At 47.4% G+C, this 15,906-nt stretch overlaps 1 protein-coding gene across 3 annotated transcripts in view; it reads right to left on the bottom strand.

The window, feature by feature from the left end:
• The window catches only part of LOC105479806 (EFR3 homolog B), a 115,149-nt gene that overhangs the window by 54,711 nt on the left and 44,532 nt on the right, over positions 1-15,906 (bottom strand). For 2 of the 3 annotated variants that reach the window (XM_011738107.3, XM_011738108.3), the window contains exons 2-3: positions 11,223-11,299; positions 9,504-9,631 (exon numbers count right to left, since the gene is read on the bottom strand). In XM_011738107.3, the coding sequence (XP_011736409.1) occupies positions 9,504-9,610 (107 nt within the window). In that variant the 5' untranslated portion in view covers positions 9,611-9,631; positions 11,223-11,299. Of the gene's footprint in view, positions 1-9,503; positions 9,634-11,222; positions 11,300-15,906 lie in introns of those variants that run through there. The other variant, XM_011738105.2, reaches the window with a different exon arrangement.

The following is a 15,906-nucleotide window of genomic DNA, read 5'->3' as shown; positions in this document are numbered from 1 at the left end:
GTGGAGAGAATTGAATCATGGGGGCGGTTTTCCCCATACTGTTCTTGTGATAGTGAGTGTGTTCTCATGAGATCTGATGGTTTTATAAGGGGCTTCCTCTTTGCTCGGCTCTCATTCTCTCCCCTGCCGCCATGTGAAGAGGTGACGTCTGCCATGATTGTAAGTTTCCTGAGGCCTCCCCAGCCCTCCAGAACTGTGTGTGTCAATTAAAACTCTTTATAAATTACCCAGTCTTGGGTATTTCTTTATAGCAGCCTGAGAATGGACTAATGTAACGAAATAAAATGTCAGCCTAAAGCCTAATATCCTCTACTCTCTATTCACAATTCTACTCTCAGAAGAAGCAAAAAAGAGGGACATGCCATCTCCTACCTCCAGCTCCTCAACCCCTGAAAATAACAGTCTCATTTGTTATTCTTGCTGTTCTCTCCTCTGTGCTAAATATACCCAAGCTCTCCCAAACTAGCCTTCACAGGACAACCCCCAATTATCTTAGTCGTCTTCTTCAATGCTTCTCATAAATCCCAAGAAAAATGCCAAGAATCAAATTCCTAATGAGAAGGAGAATGGCATCTCTAAGCTCAAACTCCATATTTGTTCCAAGAGTGTCACATAACTAGTAATGTCTACATCATAAAACATACATCCTTCACTTACAAGCATTTGCATTCTAAAGAAAGAGAGGTTTTGTTTTTTGTTTTTGCTTTTGTTTTGTTTTGTTTTGAACTTCTAACAAGGAAGCTGCTGCAAACCTTTCAGAAATTATTCTGGTTAAAACCTTTACATTTTTGGAGTTAAATTTCCCAGGCAGAATGCTAGATGTCTCCCCTAAAATATGTCCCTTTGCCTTTCCCTAGAAATTCAGAATTTTAGCTGTGCATGTGGCTGTTCACTTGGGACTCCATTTCCCAGTCTCTCTTGCTATGAGGTGAGACCACATGACTAAAACACTGCCATTAAAATGAGGGGAAGTGGCCAGGGTATGGTGGCTCACACCTGGAATCCCAACACTTTGGGAAGCTGAGGTGGGTAGACTGCTTGAGCCAGGGGTTCAAGAGAGCCTGGGCAACATGGCGAGACCCCTTCTTTACGATAAATACAAAAATTAGCCAGGCGTGGTGGTGTATGCCTGTAATCCCAGCTACTCAAAGGCTGAAGTGGGAGGATCACTTGAGCCTGAGAGGTCGAGGCTGCAGTGAGCCATGATTAAGCCACTGCACTCCAGCCTGGGGGACAGGTTGAGATCCTGTCTCAAAAATAAACAAACAAATTAATTAATTAATTAAGAGAAAGTGATGTGAACAACATCAGCATCTGTTGATTATAAGACACGATTGCCCTCTGTGTCCTCTCTCTCTCCCTCTTCCTACCAGCTGGGAAGTGGAAACAACTGGAGACCCAGAGAGGAAAGCCATGTGTTGAAGATCTCTGAATGACCTCATGGAGCAGAGCCCACTGGCCCACTCCAGACTGATGTGAGAGAGAGGAAAAGCACTTCCATATTGCTGGAGCCACTGTCTTTTGAGTTTCTTTATACTCTAAATAGCACAGGCACCTAATAATCAGGTTTGGGAGTGCTTTAGAAACCGGATGGCACCAATAAAGGTGAATTCTGAGCAATCCAAAGCAAACCAAATGACTGGCCTCATTGGAAAGGGAAGCAAGAGCTAGAAATGTTTCCTATCCTGCTAAATGGGAGACCATTGCAAGGCTTCATGAACTCAGAGTTTGGGCTCATGTGCCCATTACAGGATGGTGATCCTTCTACTTGTAATGTCAAATCATGTGGAATAGAAAAGTACCTCCTGATACAAAGAAAATACAGGGCAGGTAAAGTAAGCAGAAAACTGTAAAGCCTACTTGAGGTGCCCAGGAATCAGGTTGATGTTCCCTAAGTCAAAATAAAGTAGCAAAAGGCCTCTCCTGCAAGATCGCAGCAAAGCTGCCACCACAGGACTTTAAAATGTTAAAGGTGCCTGAAACTCTAAAGTCAGGTTCACATGCTATAAATGTAATAAAGGATGAATTAAAAGATTCGTTCTTCTTTATGTCTTGACCCAAATCATATCCATCATTGAATGTTAGGCAGATATTTAAAAACAAAAAATTTCTTTTTTTTTGAGACGGAGTTTTGCTCTTGCTGCTTAGGCTGCAGTGCAATGGCGCAATCTTGGCTCACTGAAACCTCTGCCTCCCAGGTTCAAACGATTCTCCTGCCTTAGCCTCCTAGGTAGCTGGGATTACAGGTGCCCACCACCATGCCTGGCTAATTTTTTTGTGTTTTTTGTAGAGATGGGGTTTCACCATGTTGGCCAGGCTGGTCTTTAACTCCTGACCTCAGATGATCCTCCCGCCTCGGCCTCCCAAAGTGCTGGGATTACAGGTGTGAGCCACCACACCTGGCCTATTTAAAAATTCTTGATTAGCTAGTCTTTGTCTTTTTTTTTTTTTTTTTTTTTAACAAAGTTTGGGTGAACAAAAAGCATAGGGAGAATGACAATAGGACAATTTCAGGAGCTGTTTCAAGGCTACAACACAAGGCTCCACAATACCTCCTGGGACAGCTACCCAGTTTCAGATATTGCAGTCAGACTGCCTCATACTTAAGCTAGCTTTGCAAATTCAAACATAAAAAAAAAAAAATTAACAGCAGTCATGACTTCTAAATTTTTAAAAAGACATCAGCTACTTCTTACGTACCCTTGAGCTAACTTCTATACCAAGCAACCAGAAAATAAAACAGCCTTTAAATGCTGAAATGTTCTTTTCCACTTTTACAAAATGTTTATTTCTTTTATCTAGAATAGCTGAGTCAACTATTATTAAATGATTCTTTAATGATATTAAATAAAAGTATTATTGAATAGTTTTCTGGGTCCACTCACAAAGGGATCAAGGCATGCTCTATCCACAGAGTGTTTTTCAAATACAAAGGCAGCCTTGGCTCTTTGAGCTCCTCTGGTGAGCGGGAGCCACGCCTACCATTCCTCCTTGCTCCCAGGACAGCCATTCCTGGCTCTGCAGCCTCACCCTTCAGAGGCCATCACAATCACCATCCAGGAAACCTGCCGTGCCTTGCAGACCCAGTCCCAGTATGTTTCAGGTCCACTGTGTAGAGACTCAATTCTGCACAGGGTTGGGGAAGCAGACTGGGCTGGAGCCCTTCCAAAGGGGACAGGCTTTCCCTGCAGAGAGACCTGGACACCTTCAGGCAGCCAAGCATGGCGGGTAGGAAATGAGGGCAGTCAGCTTGGGAATCTCTTCCCTTATGAATCATCCCAGCATCCTTCTGTATGAAGGGATCTGCGGCATTTCACCATGATTACGGTGTTTAAATGATGTAAAGGAAGGGGTGGGGTTGGGCAAGAGAAGAAACTCAAGGCCTCGCGAGCCCCAGGGCTTAGATTACTGCTTTTCCTCTTCCTGCAAAAAATTCCAGAAATTCCTGATATGGAAAAACCATCTGCTATGAAAAAAAATAAATAAATAAAAAAATAAATTGGCTACTTACCAACAGTGGAAAGTGGAAAATTTCCATTTTGGTAGAAGGCGAAAATTATGGTAGAAGTGAAACTGAAAAGTAAAGGAGTACAAGGCCCAGTTCTCTGAACACATGATCCTTTGTTCCTCATCTCTGATCCAATAGTAAGGATGGAATGTTTATAATTATGAACTGGAGCTTTTCAAAGCATCTTAGATAATTCGAAGTCAATGGGACCTTGGAAGCCCCGAGTCCAATGCTCTCCGTGTTTGTGCTATTTTATTGTAAACGTCTCGAGTGTGTCTAATCTGTTACACACTCAAAAGGAACAGAACCTGGGATCCCCAGGTCAGAAGGTTACTACCAGCAGAGATCTGATCTGGGGTGGGTGTCCTTGAAGGGGTCCAAAGTCAAAACAGGTCTGAGAATCTGAACTGGCCTAAGAAAGGAGGAGTGGGGAGTAAAGTCTGGGAACCAGGGTTAGTTGGCGAGGAAAGGCAGATCCAGGGTCAGGGATTAGGGTCAGCAGGCAGGATGAGCTTTAGTAGGGCCAGACATTGCGCAAGAATTGCTCAAGAGCAGTGGCCTGGACAAAGAACCTCTTGTTCCAGGTGGTTTGAGTGCATTTGGTCAGCCCACTCCTAGACAGAACCTTCTGGGTTTTAGGAGTCCAGAAGTAGGGAGAGAGGGCTGACCTCAGCTAAGGAAGGGAGGGATGACCCTCCTCATCTAGTAAGGGTCTGCGGTATCCCTATCTCAAGGTCAGCCATCCTCCAACCAGGTTCAGGGTCCTCCTGGTGAATGTGTATCTCTTAGGAGTGCCTCCAGGTCAGCTCCAGGGGCAGGGTCCTCAGATTAGAGAAGCCCAACCCTCTGGCGTGGCCATCTCCATCCACCAGGGCTTGGTCCTGGCTGGGTGAGAGCTCCAGGCACTGGGGCTCATATGGCATTCTGTATCTGTCAATGCTCAGGGGTCACTGTCGACTGAGTGAGTCTTACCCAGCACTGCTGTTCCCTCCCCTGCTCTCCCTTAGTTTCTAGGGGATGTGCTGACATTGGAGTTGAACTGGAAGGGAAATGTAAAGAGAAGGGAAAATAGAAGGACTGCTCGGTTTTCGCTGCTCTGCACATCACTGCCCATCATACTGCATGCCCATGAACAATGCCTTGAAATTCACATCTCATCCTCTCTCTGTTCACATTTGGCTGCCCACCACCATCCCTATGCTAAACACCTATGAGCCAGAGTCCACACACAACTGAAATGGGGTGACAATGTGGGGAGGCAGTGGGGCAGATGAGGGTGGTTCTGCCCCTGGGTCCAGCATCCAAGGTTCATGTCCGTATGGTCAAACGCCAAATACAGACACCTGCATCACGACAGGAAGATACAGCCTCTCACCCTGTCTGCATGAGAATATTTTACTCTTCCAAAGCTGCCATCAGTGATGAGGAAGATAATGATGATGTATGTGGCATTGGGTACAAAAAGACGGGGAGGGCAAAGAGAGACAGAATAAGAGATCAAATCTAACAGATTTTTCTTCTCCAAATGTTTATGAACAAAGCCCTCAGTGAGGCCTTCAGTTTTTAAATACTTAGAGGCTACAATGGCTATTTTTAACAGAATGGTACTAAATTTGAATTGCAGTTGTAAGGGCAGCAGAATGATTCTAAGTGGCTCTGCTGGCTCTAGGACATTTTTTACTGAGAGAACCATCACTGAAGAGAGAGCCGGTGAAATTAGTATTAAGTGTTTAATGTTAGAGCTAGCATATTAGTTTTAGGTTCAACCTAGGATAAAGTCATTTTTACTTGCTTGAGTATAATTTACAATATGTCAAGGCCCTTAATATAATCAGCATGTACGGTAGATTTGCTCTTATTCAGGATGTAACCTCATTTTATTATATAAAATGATTACAGAAACATATTGATTTGGATCCTGCTTTTTACACCAAGGGTGGCTTGATTTAAGATTCGCTGGCGAGGCCTGTGCTTTCTAGACTTCTCCACCCCATCAGCACCATGCACATTTCACTGTAGTTCAAGACTGGCTCTGTCTTCTCCTGCCAGGAGGAAGGGGCCTTGGATGGCAGTGGGGCTGATGGGCAGCTGCAGGGGGAGGCCCATCAAAGAGATCAAAGTGAGGGAGAACACCAGAAAGACCCACAGAGCCAGCCGGGTGGTCAGCCAGTCCACGTGGAGTGGGTCTACAGCAGGTGTGGCGGGGGTAGTGGGCTTGGCTGGGTTACAGGCAGGTTGTGGAAGACCCCAGAAGTCAAGCTGAGGATGCTGGATTTTTTTCTCAAAGAGCTAGGAAAGCACAGCTTGGGGTCTGCGTGTTGAAGATCATACATAGCAGTATTAACCCGGAAGGACAAGAGCAGGATGGGGAGCAGGGAGACTATGTCCAAGGCTACTGCCATCATCTGAATGAAAAGAGAAGAGCCTGGACCAGGAGAAAGGCTAGAGTCGATGAAAGTAGAGGATGGCTATAAAAGACTCCGTGGAGGCCAGGTGTGGTGGCTCGCATCTGTAATCCCAGCACTTTGGGAGGCTGAAGCAGGTGGATCACGAGGTCAGGAGTTCGAGACCAGCCTAACCAACATGGTGCAACACCGTCTCTACTAAAAACACAAAAATTAGCCGGGCATGGTGGCATGAACCTGTAGTCCCAGCTATTCAGGAGGCTGAGGCAGGAGAATCGCTTGAACCCAGGAGGCAGAGGTTGCAGTGAGCCAAGATCACGCCAATGCACTCCAGCCTGGGCGACAGAGTGAGACTCCATCTCAAAAAAAAAAAAAAAAAAAAGACTCAGTGGAGAATGGAACCAACAGGACTGAGAACCATGGCCTGAATCCTGAATCCACCCAACCCTCAGCCCCATGAGCAACGCCACCAGGAATATCTGAGCGTTCTCCTGACATTCAGTCTCTGAATTGTGGCATGATGTCTGGGCAGCAACACAATGTGCCCTGCAATTCATGTTTTTTATTGTAGAAGTAACACATCCACATAAAGAATATTTAGGAAAAACGTAGAAAAAATAGATACAAAACAAAACAAACCAAAAATCCCCAGTCACACTGTTCATAAAATGAATACTCCTAACATATTGGTATGTTCTTTGTTGTTGTTGTTGTTGTTGTTGAGATAGGGGCTTGCTCTGTCACCCAGGCTGGAGTGCAGTGGTGTGATCTCAGCTCACTGCAAACTCTGCCTCCTGGGTTCAAGCGATTATCCCATCTTAGCCTCCTGAGTAGCTGGGACTATAGGTACATGCCCCCACACCCAGCTAATTTTTGTATTTTTGATAGAGATGAGGTTTCACCATATTGACCAGGCTGGTCTTGAATTCCTGACCTCAAGTGATCCACCCGCCTCAGCCCTCCAAAAGTGCTGGGACTACAGGCATGAGCCACCGCACCTGGCCAGTATGTTCATTTTTACTATATTTTCTAGCCATTTAGATTTGTTGTTGTTGTTGTTGTTGATTTTTTAACTTGATTGCAGATACTGTCTACATAATTATGGATTCTGGTTTTCATTTACTTAAAGCATTTTCCAAATTATATGGAAAGCATCTTTATAAACACCAATTTTATTGACTAGATAACATTTTATCAAATGACACACACCATGATTCACTGAACTATTCTCCTCCGGCTGGACATTTCATTTCCACTTTTTCATTTTTATAAATAACAAGATAACGAACATCTCTGTGTGTGAAGGTAGACTGTATTTAAGATTGATTCCTTGGGGCCTGGCGCAGTAGCTCATGCCTGTAATCCCAACACTTTGGGAGGCCGAGGCGGGAGGATTGCTTGAGCCTGGGAGTTCCAGACCAGCCTGGGCAACATGGTAAAACCCGATTTCTACAAAAAATACAAAAATGAGCCGGGCATAGTAGCATTCGCCTGTGGTCCCAGCTATGTGGGAGGCTGAGGTGGGAGGATGGCTTGAGCCCAGGAGGCTGAGGTTGCGGTGAGCCAAGATCATGCCACTGCACTCCAGTCTGGGTGACACAGCAAGACCTTGTCTCAAAAAAAAAAAAAAAAAAAAGGATTCTTTGGGATCAACAAATAGAAATGGAATTACTGAGTCAAAGGGCCTAAGTGTTTTTAAAGCTCTTGACACATTATTTCAAAATTACTTTCTAGAGAGTTTCAACCAATTTGTACTCTTTCTAGAAAAGAATGAAAATGCCTCCCATTTTGCCATCTATTGCTTAATACTGGTAATTATATTTCCTTTGTGATGAATTTAATAAGTTAGCATCTTAGTATTTCATTATGCACCTTTGATCACAAGTCTGTTGGATGTCATCCCACATGTGTGGCAAGCTCTCTCTCCTTTCCTGTAAGTCGCTTGTCTGTGGCCCTTGCCTCAAATCTCTTAGTGTCTCAGTTTCTCCACTCCACCCACTATTTGGTATGAGCTACTAATATATAAGTTTGAATCCTTTGTCTTAATTTTCTTTTTTTTCTTTTTTTTTTTTTTTTTTTTTTTGAGACGGAGTCTTGCTCTGTCACCCAGGCTGGAGTGCAGTGGCCGGATCTCAGCTCACTGCAAGCTCCGCCTCCCGGGTTCACGCCATTCTCCTGCCTCAGCCTCCCGAGTAGCTGGGACTACAGGCGCCCGCCACCTCGCCCGGCTAGTTTTTTGTATTTTTTAGTAGAGACGGGGTTTCACCGTGTTAGCCAGGATGGTCTCGATCTTCTGACCTCGTGATCCGCCCGTCTCGGCCTCCCAAAGTGCTGGGATTACAGGCTTGAGCCACCGCGCCCGGCCTGTCTTAATTTTCAAATATACTTTTTTGTTGTTTGTCTCTTAAACTTTGAGTGTTTCTTTTTTCTTTTCTTTCTTTTTTATTTTTTGAGACAGAGTCTCTATCTGTTGCCCAGGCTAAAGTGCAGTGGCGCACACACAGCTCACGGCAGCCTTGACCTCCAGGCTCAAGCCATCCTCCCATCTCAGCTTTCCGAGTAGCTAGGACTACAGGTGCATACCACCACGCCCAGCTCATTTTTGTTTATTTTTTGTAGAGATGGGCAGTATGTTGCCCAGGCTGGTTTTGAACTCCTGGACTCAGTGATCCTCCCCCCTCGGCCTCCCAAAGTGCTGGGATTATAGGCGTGAGCCACCGTGCCTGGTCTGAGTGTTTCTTTATTGACATCAAAATATTTAAATTTTTCAACAGTTAAGTCTATTGATCAGTCACTTGCTTTAAGAGTTCTTCTCTCTTTACACATAGAAAGCCCTTCTCTTTCAGAAGGTTGATAAATATTTCACCTAAGTGTATTTTTAATGGACAAATTGCCCTTAACTCTGTCTTCTTATTAGAATGTAGATGACTCCTCCTTAGTTTTCAGGACAGTAAGTGGGATAAGGTAGGATAGGTTGGATGAGGATGGTGGTGCAATCATAGCCTCAATTTTTATTAAGGCCCCAGACTGTATGAGGGCTTCTGTATGGAAACACAAGAGAGAATGGATGCTGGAAGAGGTGCTGTAGGAAGCCAACACCTTCTTCTTCCTAAACCTCCGCAGCAGCATCACCTGCCTTTGGAAGATCACATGGGATACACTCCTTAGCCCCAGTCCCCAGTTTTCTTGGTCTGTTTGATAATCTATTTCTTTTTTTTTTTTTCTTTTTTTGAGACAAAGCCTTACTCTGAGAGTCACCCAGGTTGGAATGCAGTGGCACAATCATGGTTCCCTGCAGCCTCGACCTTCTGAGCTCAAGTGATCCTTCTGCCTCAGCCTCCCAAGTAGCTGGCACTACAGGTGTGCACCACCACACCTGGCTAATTTTTAATTTTTTTGTAGAGATGGAATCTCGCTATGTTGCCCAGGCTAGTCTTGAACTTAGTGATCCTCCCACCTTGACCTCCCGAAGTGCTGGGATTACAGGTGTGAGCCACTCTGCCTGGCCATCATTTTCTTAAAAGGACCCTATATTTAGCCTAACAATATAGTTCCTGACATTCTCCCTCTCTCCCTTCCAAACTACTTACCCATATCGATGGCGACCCACGTCACGGATGAGCCTCTCAGAGAGGTAGGCGCCAATACGATCAAGCTTTTCTGGAGCTGAGAGGGCATAGAAGGTCAGCTTCTCCATGTTGGTCTTCACCAGCCCATCCTGCAGGAGAAAACAACTTGTGCTCACTACGGCTAGACGAGTTCGAGTCTAGAGAAAAATAATCATTCGACTGAATCAGCATTTACAGAGTGCCCTTTATGGATGTGCCGGGCCACATGTGGGTTTCAGTGACAGGCAGATGATTAAAACATAGTTTTAGTTATAGGCTCACGCCTACAATCCCAGCACTTTGGGAGGCTGAGGTGGGCAGATCATGAGTTTGAGACCAGCCTGGCCAACATGGTGAAACCCTGTCTTTACTAAAAATATGAAAATCAGCCAGGCATGGTGGCGAGTGCCTGTAATCTCAGCTACTCAGGAGGCTGAGGCAGGAGAATTGCTTGAACCCGGGGAGTGGAGGTTACAGTGAGCTGAGATCGCGCCATTGCATTCTAGCCTGGGCGACAGAGCGAGACTCCACCTCAGAGGTGGGGAGAAAAAGAATAGCAAGTGATACAAATGTATAAAATGTATATATGTGTGTGCATGTGTATGGATATATATACATGAATGCATATGTGTATGTGCGTATGGGGGTGTATATATATATACACCGTGTGTGTATGTGTCTAGGAATGGAGATGATACAGCGTCATTAAAAGCCATCCAAGCCGGGCGCGGTGGCTCACGCCTGTAATCCCAGCACTTTGGGAGCCTAAGGCAGGCGGATCACAAGGTCACGAGATCGAGACCATCCTGGCCAACATGGTGAAATCCCATCTCTACTTAAAGTACAAAAAATTAGCTGGGCATGGTGACACGTGCCTGTAATCCCAGCTACTTAGGAGGCTGAGGCAGGAGAATCTCTTAAACCAGGGAGTCAGAGATTGCAGTGAGCCAAGATCGTGCTACTGCACTCCAGCCTGGTGACAGAGCAAGACTCCTTCCCCCCAAAAAACAAACAAACAAATAAACAAAAAACACCCCAAATTAAAACATGTTGGAGAGCCGGCACCAAGGCACACACAGGACGAAGGCAGCTCTGCAGCTCTTAGGGAACTCTACAGAGGATGCTCCCATCAAGACAGGCCATTGGTTCCCAGAGAGCAAGTCAAGTACATCAGATCCCAATGTTTCCCAGACCATAACTCACAAAGCAGCCTGACGGGTGGAGAGGTGGCTTGGAGGCCAGGCCCTGTGTGTGTACGCCCCTAGACACCTAGCAGACACAGAGGGTGGCAGCCAGGGGGAAAGACCTGGGCTCCTGAGCCCAACCCAAGACAGGGGAGTCCTCACACTGAGCAGCAGGGAGCTACGATCACTCAGAGTTAGCAGCTCCAGGGGCAATCACGCAGAGACATGCAGGAGAAAGATGTCTGGGTTGGACAGTGATGGCCACAAGCATACCGAGATGCACTTTCAGCTGCCTTCCGTGGATCCAAATGCCCTCATCCTTCATGTCCCTAGCAGCCTCTCACCACTGCCCAGGTGGTGTGGCCCAGGTTCCAGTTTCTCTGGGAAGGCTCAGCGCTCGGGGACCCTGAGAGGGCCTGCCTTCCCCCCCGGCAGGAGGCCTGGCTTCCAAGCTGCCCCCGTCAGAGGCCCTGCCTGGACCGTGAGAGCCACGACGCCTGCCAGAGACGTGACCCACCTCGGGATCCTCAGGGAAGATGTTGTCAACCAGCCTTTTGTACCTGGGGCGTAGGGCACCGCAGCAGCCACACACACCTGGAATGAGAACAGGAAAAACTGTGAGCAAAGCCTCCTGGTCAGGTCCAGAAAAGCTGGGAGCCAGGGCCAGGGCGGCCTGTGAGGAAACAAACCAAGGCTGGAAACAGGCCCCTTCCTTGGAGGGCTCGGGACCTTGTCCTCTCAGAGTTGGCATCTCTCATTGTCCCCCATCCCCACATTCTAAGACATCTGCCATGTGCCATTCTGGCATCTTCATGTCTTTTGCTTGGGGGTTGGGCACAGTGTCAAATGCAAGGCCAGGCCACAGGGAGCATTTTCAGGGGTGAGGCTTCGTGGGTGGGAACTTACATAAAGGTCAGGTGCTGTGCCCACCTACTGTGCTTTTACACACACACACACAGACACACACACACACACACACACACACACACACACACACACACACACACGTTTCCGGGACAGGAATATGAAAGTGCCTTCTGCAGCTCAAGAATCTAACAGAGCATCCTGGGAAGATGGACACAGGTTTGGGGGACAGGTGTTCTTTCCTATCTGCCCCCTCGTTTGCTCCTAACTTTCTTTATTCCCTGCTCTTCAGTCTCCCTCTATTGTCCTATCTCCTGGAGCCATTTCCATTATAGAAAGTTATGTGCAACTATGATAAATTGACATCATTATCAATGATTCACATTTGACGATGCATCTTTAACGCAGTGTGACGGTGGAATTTGAAAACTGCGGCCTTTTAGAGTTGGGCAGGGCCTTGAGGGCCATCCAGTTTGTGGTTCTCAAATGCCGGACCCCAGTGAGGTTTGCACCAATCTGTAGCAACATGAAAAATCTGACAACCCTGTGGTATATTTGTGTAAAGCTAAATTTACTCCATTGAGAAGACTGAAGTGACCTCCTCCTTCATGTTTTGCTGCTGTGAAGTGATGGTGTTAGGAAACCAGTGATAAAAACAAACCCGCAAAATTAGAAGTTGGCAACTCTAGGTCTCACCATAAAAAGTTTCAATTAGTAAAGGAATAATAGCCATTGCGCTTCTTCAGTCAACCTCCAAATCCACCCAGCTCCACCCCTCACTGAGGGGGCGGGCGTGGAGGAGGAGAGAGGAAGACTTCAGGGAGGGGCCTGGGGGCCTGGGAAAGTCCACCTCCTCCCTCCCCCGCAGTAAGCACCCCTTCATTCTGCCAATTACAGATGAATTCTATCTGTACAAGCACACCACTTGAAATGCAAATACGCCCTGGGAAGATTAAGCCTACAGATCATTCAGAAAAGAATGTGTTCCTTCATTGGGAATTACTTTAATCACAAAAGAGGTTTACACAGGGCAGAGAAAAGAGTTCTTTGGGAGTTTTGATTGGGAGGGGGTGGGGTGGGTGCCACTCAGGAGGGAAGAGCAGCAGTTTCCGCTCTGGGGTGATTTGGGTTTGGGGATGGGCACGTCCTTGGAGTAGCCATGGGGCACCAAGAGGATGGCAAGAGCCCAGGGGCAGATAACTTATTTGTGATCCCCTCCACCACCCTCAGCCTCCGCCCACCCCAGCATGGAAGGGACCAGGCTTAGCCTCCTTGCCCGACCTCATTCCTGGCATCTCCTCACCCCTCCCTGCCCCTGCCTGAGAAAAGGTGTTAGGGTTCTGGGTGGTTGGCATCCAGGGTTATTTCTTGTGATGGGACAGCTCCCCGGGGCCCAGTCCCCCTTCTCGGGCCTGGAAGCCCAGGGTTTAAACCTGCAGCTGCCCAGTCTTCTGCCTGGCGCAGTTGCCAGGATGCGTCTTTCCAAGGTGCCCAGGTAGCACATGCTCCACGCTTTCCCAGCAGCCTCCCTTGTCACAGTCCCTAAACCAGGAACACTGGCCCTTTGCATTTTCAAGGGGTGAGGAAATAGGAACATGAGGAAGTTAGGACTAAAAAAATTGTAGTGTTAGTTCCTCCCTTGAAACTTTCTGAAGGGCCTGTGAGCCAAGGCCTGCACTGGACAGAGGCCAAGCTCACAGCTTCTAGAACCCAGGCTTGTCAAGGAGAAAGCTCAATACCATCCTGGGTTCTCACAATAGAAACTTCCACATAGCGCCCCAAGGGGGCTGTGGGGTTGTCAGTGCAGCTAGTCCAGCTGGACAGGGTTCCCTGAGGCATCAGGCCGGGACAGTCCTGGTCTGGGGACAGCAACTCTGTTCCTCTCAAATGAAAACCAGATAGGCTGCTGCCTCCTGCTCTCTTGTATTCCAGAAGGGGAGCTCCTCAGGCCCCTCCTTGCTACATCCTTCCTCTCTGGTCCACAGGCCCTCCAGGGAAGGCACCTTTTCCAGCACAGAGGCCTCCAGGAGCTGCCACCACACAGGGCCCATGGTGGGAACCAGTCCCAGGGCCCTTCTGGACCAGTAGAGAGGAGGTAAGAAGGCCTAAAGAACAAGAGGGGAAGGTGAGATCTTCCCGGCTTACTCCCCAACACCTCCTTCTTGTCTTTCCTTTCTTCCTAACCTCGTCAGACCCTCTGAGGGTAGGGGCTAGGGAGGCAGTATGGCCAACAGCATGGGCTCTCAGGTCACATCCTGGCACTGCCACTTCCTAAACTGTGACTTGGAGCAAGTAACAACATTGTCTGTGCATGGGTGTCCTATCTCTGTAACAGGGCTAGGGCTACCCCACAGGGCTGGTAGGAGTCCAGAGCCAGTCCAGGGCTACAAAGCACTTACAGCAGGGCCAGGACTGTCAGGCCTCAGGAAGGTTCTGGAAGCTGCCCACCCCTTTCTGCTTTCCCCCAGGCCCAGTGCCATTGAGCCCTTCCATCCATGCCAGCTGGTCCATGCAGGCTTGGTACATCTTAGCAGGGCTATCCCATTGACCACTTGCTTGGCCACAGTGACCAAGGCCCATCCAAAGGCGTAAGAAGTGAGAATCACAGTACACCCCTTCAGAATACTGTGGGTCTGAAACACGTGCCACTTCCCCAAGGCAGCCCTGTGCACTTGCAAGTAATGATACCTTGACCCCAACCTGCATTCCTGTCTGGCCACCTTCCCAAAGCCAGAACCTCAGCACCAACTCTACAAACCCCAATGCAAAGGTGACACAACATGAGGTCACACAACAGAATGGAGTCACAAACAAGAGGCATGCTGCAGAGAATCCATGGGACCTGCCATTGGAAGGCCACTAGTGGAGTGGCTGCTGTATGGTAGGGGAAGAGGAGGTGAACCTTAAGGGACTGACGAGTGCATGAGGAAGCTACAGCAATCAAGGCAGCGTGCTTCTAGTGAAAGAACTGACAGGTGGATCAGTTGGACATCCACATGCAAAAAAATGAATGTAGACACAGCCCTTACACCCTGCACAGAAGCTTACTCAAAATGGATCATTCACCTGAATGTCAAACACAAAGCTATCAAACTTCTTGAAGATAACATAGGAAAAAGCCTAGATGACCTTTGCTTTCTCCGATGACTTCTTAGATAAAAAACCAAGGGCACAATCCATGACAGAAAGAACTGATAAAATGGAATTCATGAAGATTAAAAATTCCTGCTCTTTGGCTGGGTGTGGTGGCTCAAGCCTGTAATTCCAGCACTTTGGGAGGCGGATGTAGGTGGATCACTTGAGGTCAGGAGTTCGAGACCAGCCTGGCCAACACGGTGAAACCCCATCTCTACTAAAAATACAAAAACTAGCTGGGCGTGGTGGTGGGCACCTGTAGTCCCAGCTACGTGGGAGGCTGAGGCAGGAGAATCACTTGAACCCGGGAGACGGAGGTTGCAGTGAGCTGAGATCACGCCACTGCACTGCAGCCTGGGCAACAGAGCGAGACTCCATCTCAAAAAAAAAAAAAAAAATTCCTGTTCTTCAAAAGGTGCTATCAAGAGAATAAAAAGTCATAGACTGGGAGAAAGTATTTGTAGAAGACAGCTAATAAAGAATGTGTGTGTGTGTGTGTGTGTGTGTGTGTGTGTGTGTGTGTGTGTGTTCTTCAAAACATAAGGAACTCTGGACATGGTTTGGCTGTGTCTCTACCCAAATCTCATCTTGTAGTTCCCATAATCCCCACGTGTGATGGGAGGGACCTGGGGGGAGGTAATTTAATCATGGGGACAGTTACCCTCATGCTATTCTTGTGATAGTGAGTGAGTTCTCGTGAGATCTGATGGTTTTATGAGGGGCTTTTCCCCGCTTCACTCTGCACTTCTCCTTGCTGCTGCCATGTGAAGAAGGACGTGTTTGCTTCCCCTTCTGCCATAATTGTAAGTTTCCTGAGGCCTCCCCAGCCATGCTGAACTGTGAGTCAATTAAAGCTCTTTCCTTTATAAATTACCCAGTCTCAGGTATGTCTTCCTTAACAGCATGAGAATGGACTAATACAAACACTTAAAACTAAACAATAAGAAAATAACCCAATTAAAAATGGGACCAGGCAGGGTGGCTCATGCCTGTAATCTCAGCACTTTGGGAGGCTGAGGCAGGCGGATCACTTGAGGTCAGGAGTTCGAGACCAGCCTGGCCAACATGGCAAAACCCTGTCTCTACTAAAGATACAAAAATTAGCCAGGTGTGGTGGTGTATGCTTGTAATCCCAGCTACTCGGGAGGCTGAGGTAGCAGAATCACTTGAACCCAGGAGGCAGAGGTTGCAGTGAGCCAAGA

The sequence above is a fragment of the Macaca nemestrina genome, chromosome 13 (assembly GCF_043159975.1).
Source record: "Macaca nemestrina isolate mMacNem1 chromosome 13, mMacNem.hap1, whole genome shotgun sequence".
NCBI classification, from domain to species: Eukaryota; Metazoa; Chordata; class Mammalia; order Primates; family Cercopithecidae; genus Macaca; species Macaca nemestrina.
This window is presented reverse-complemented; position numbering and strand designations above follow the sequence as displayed.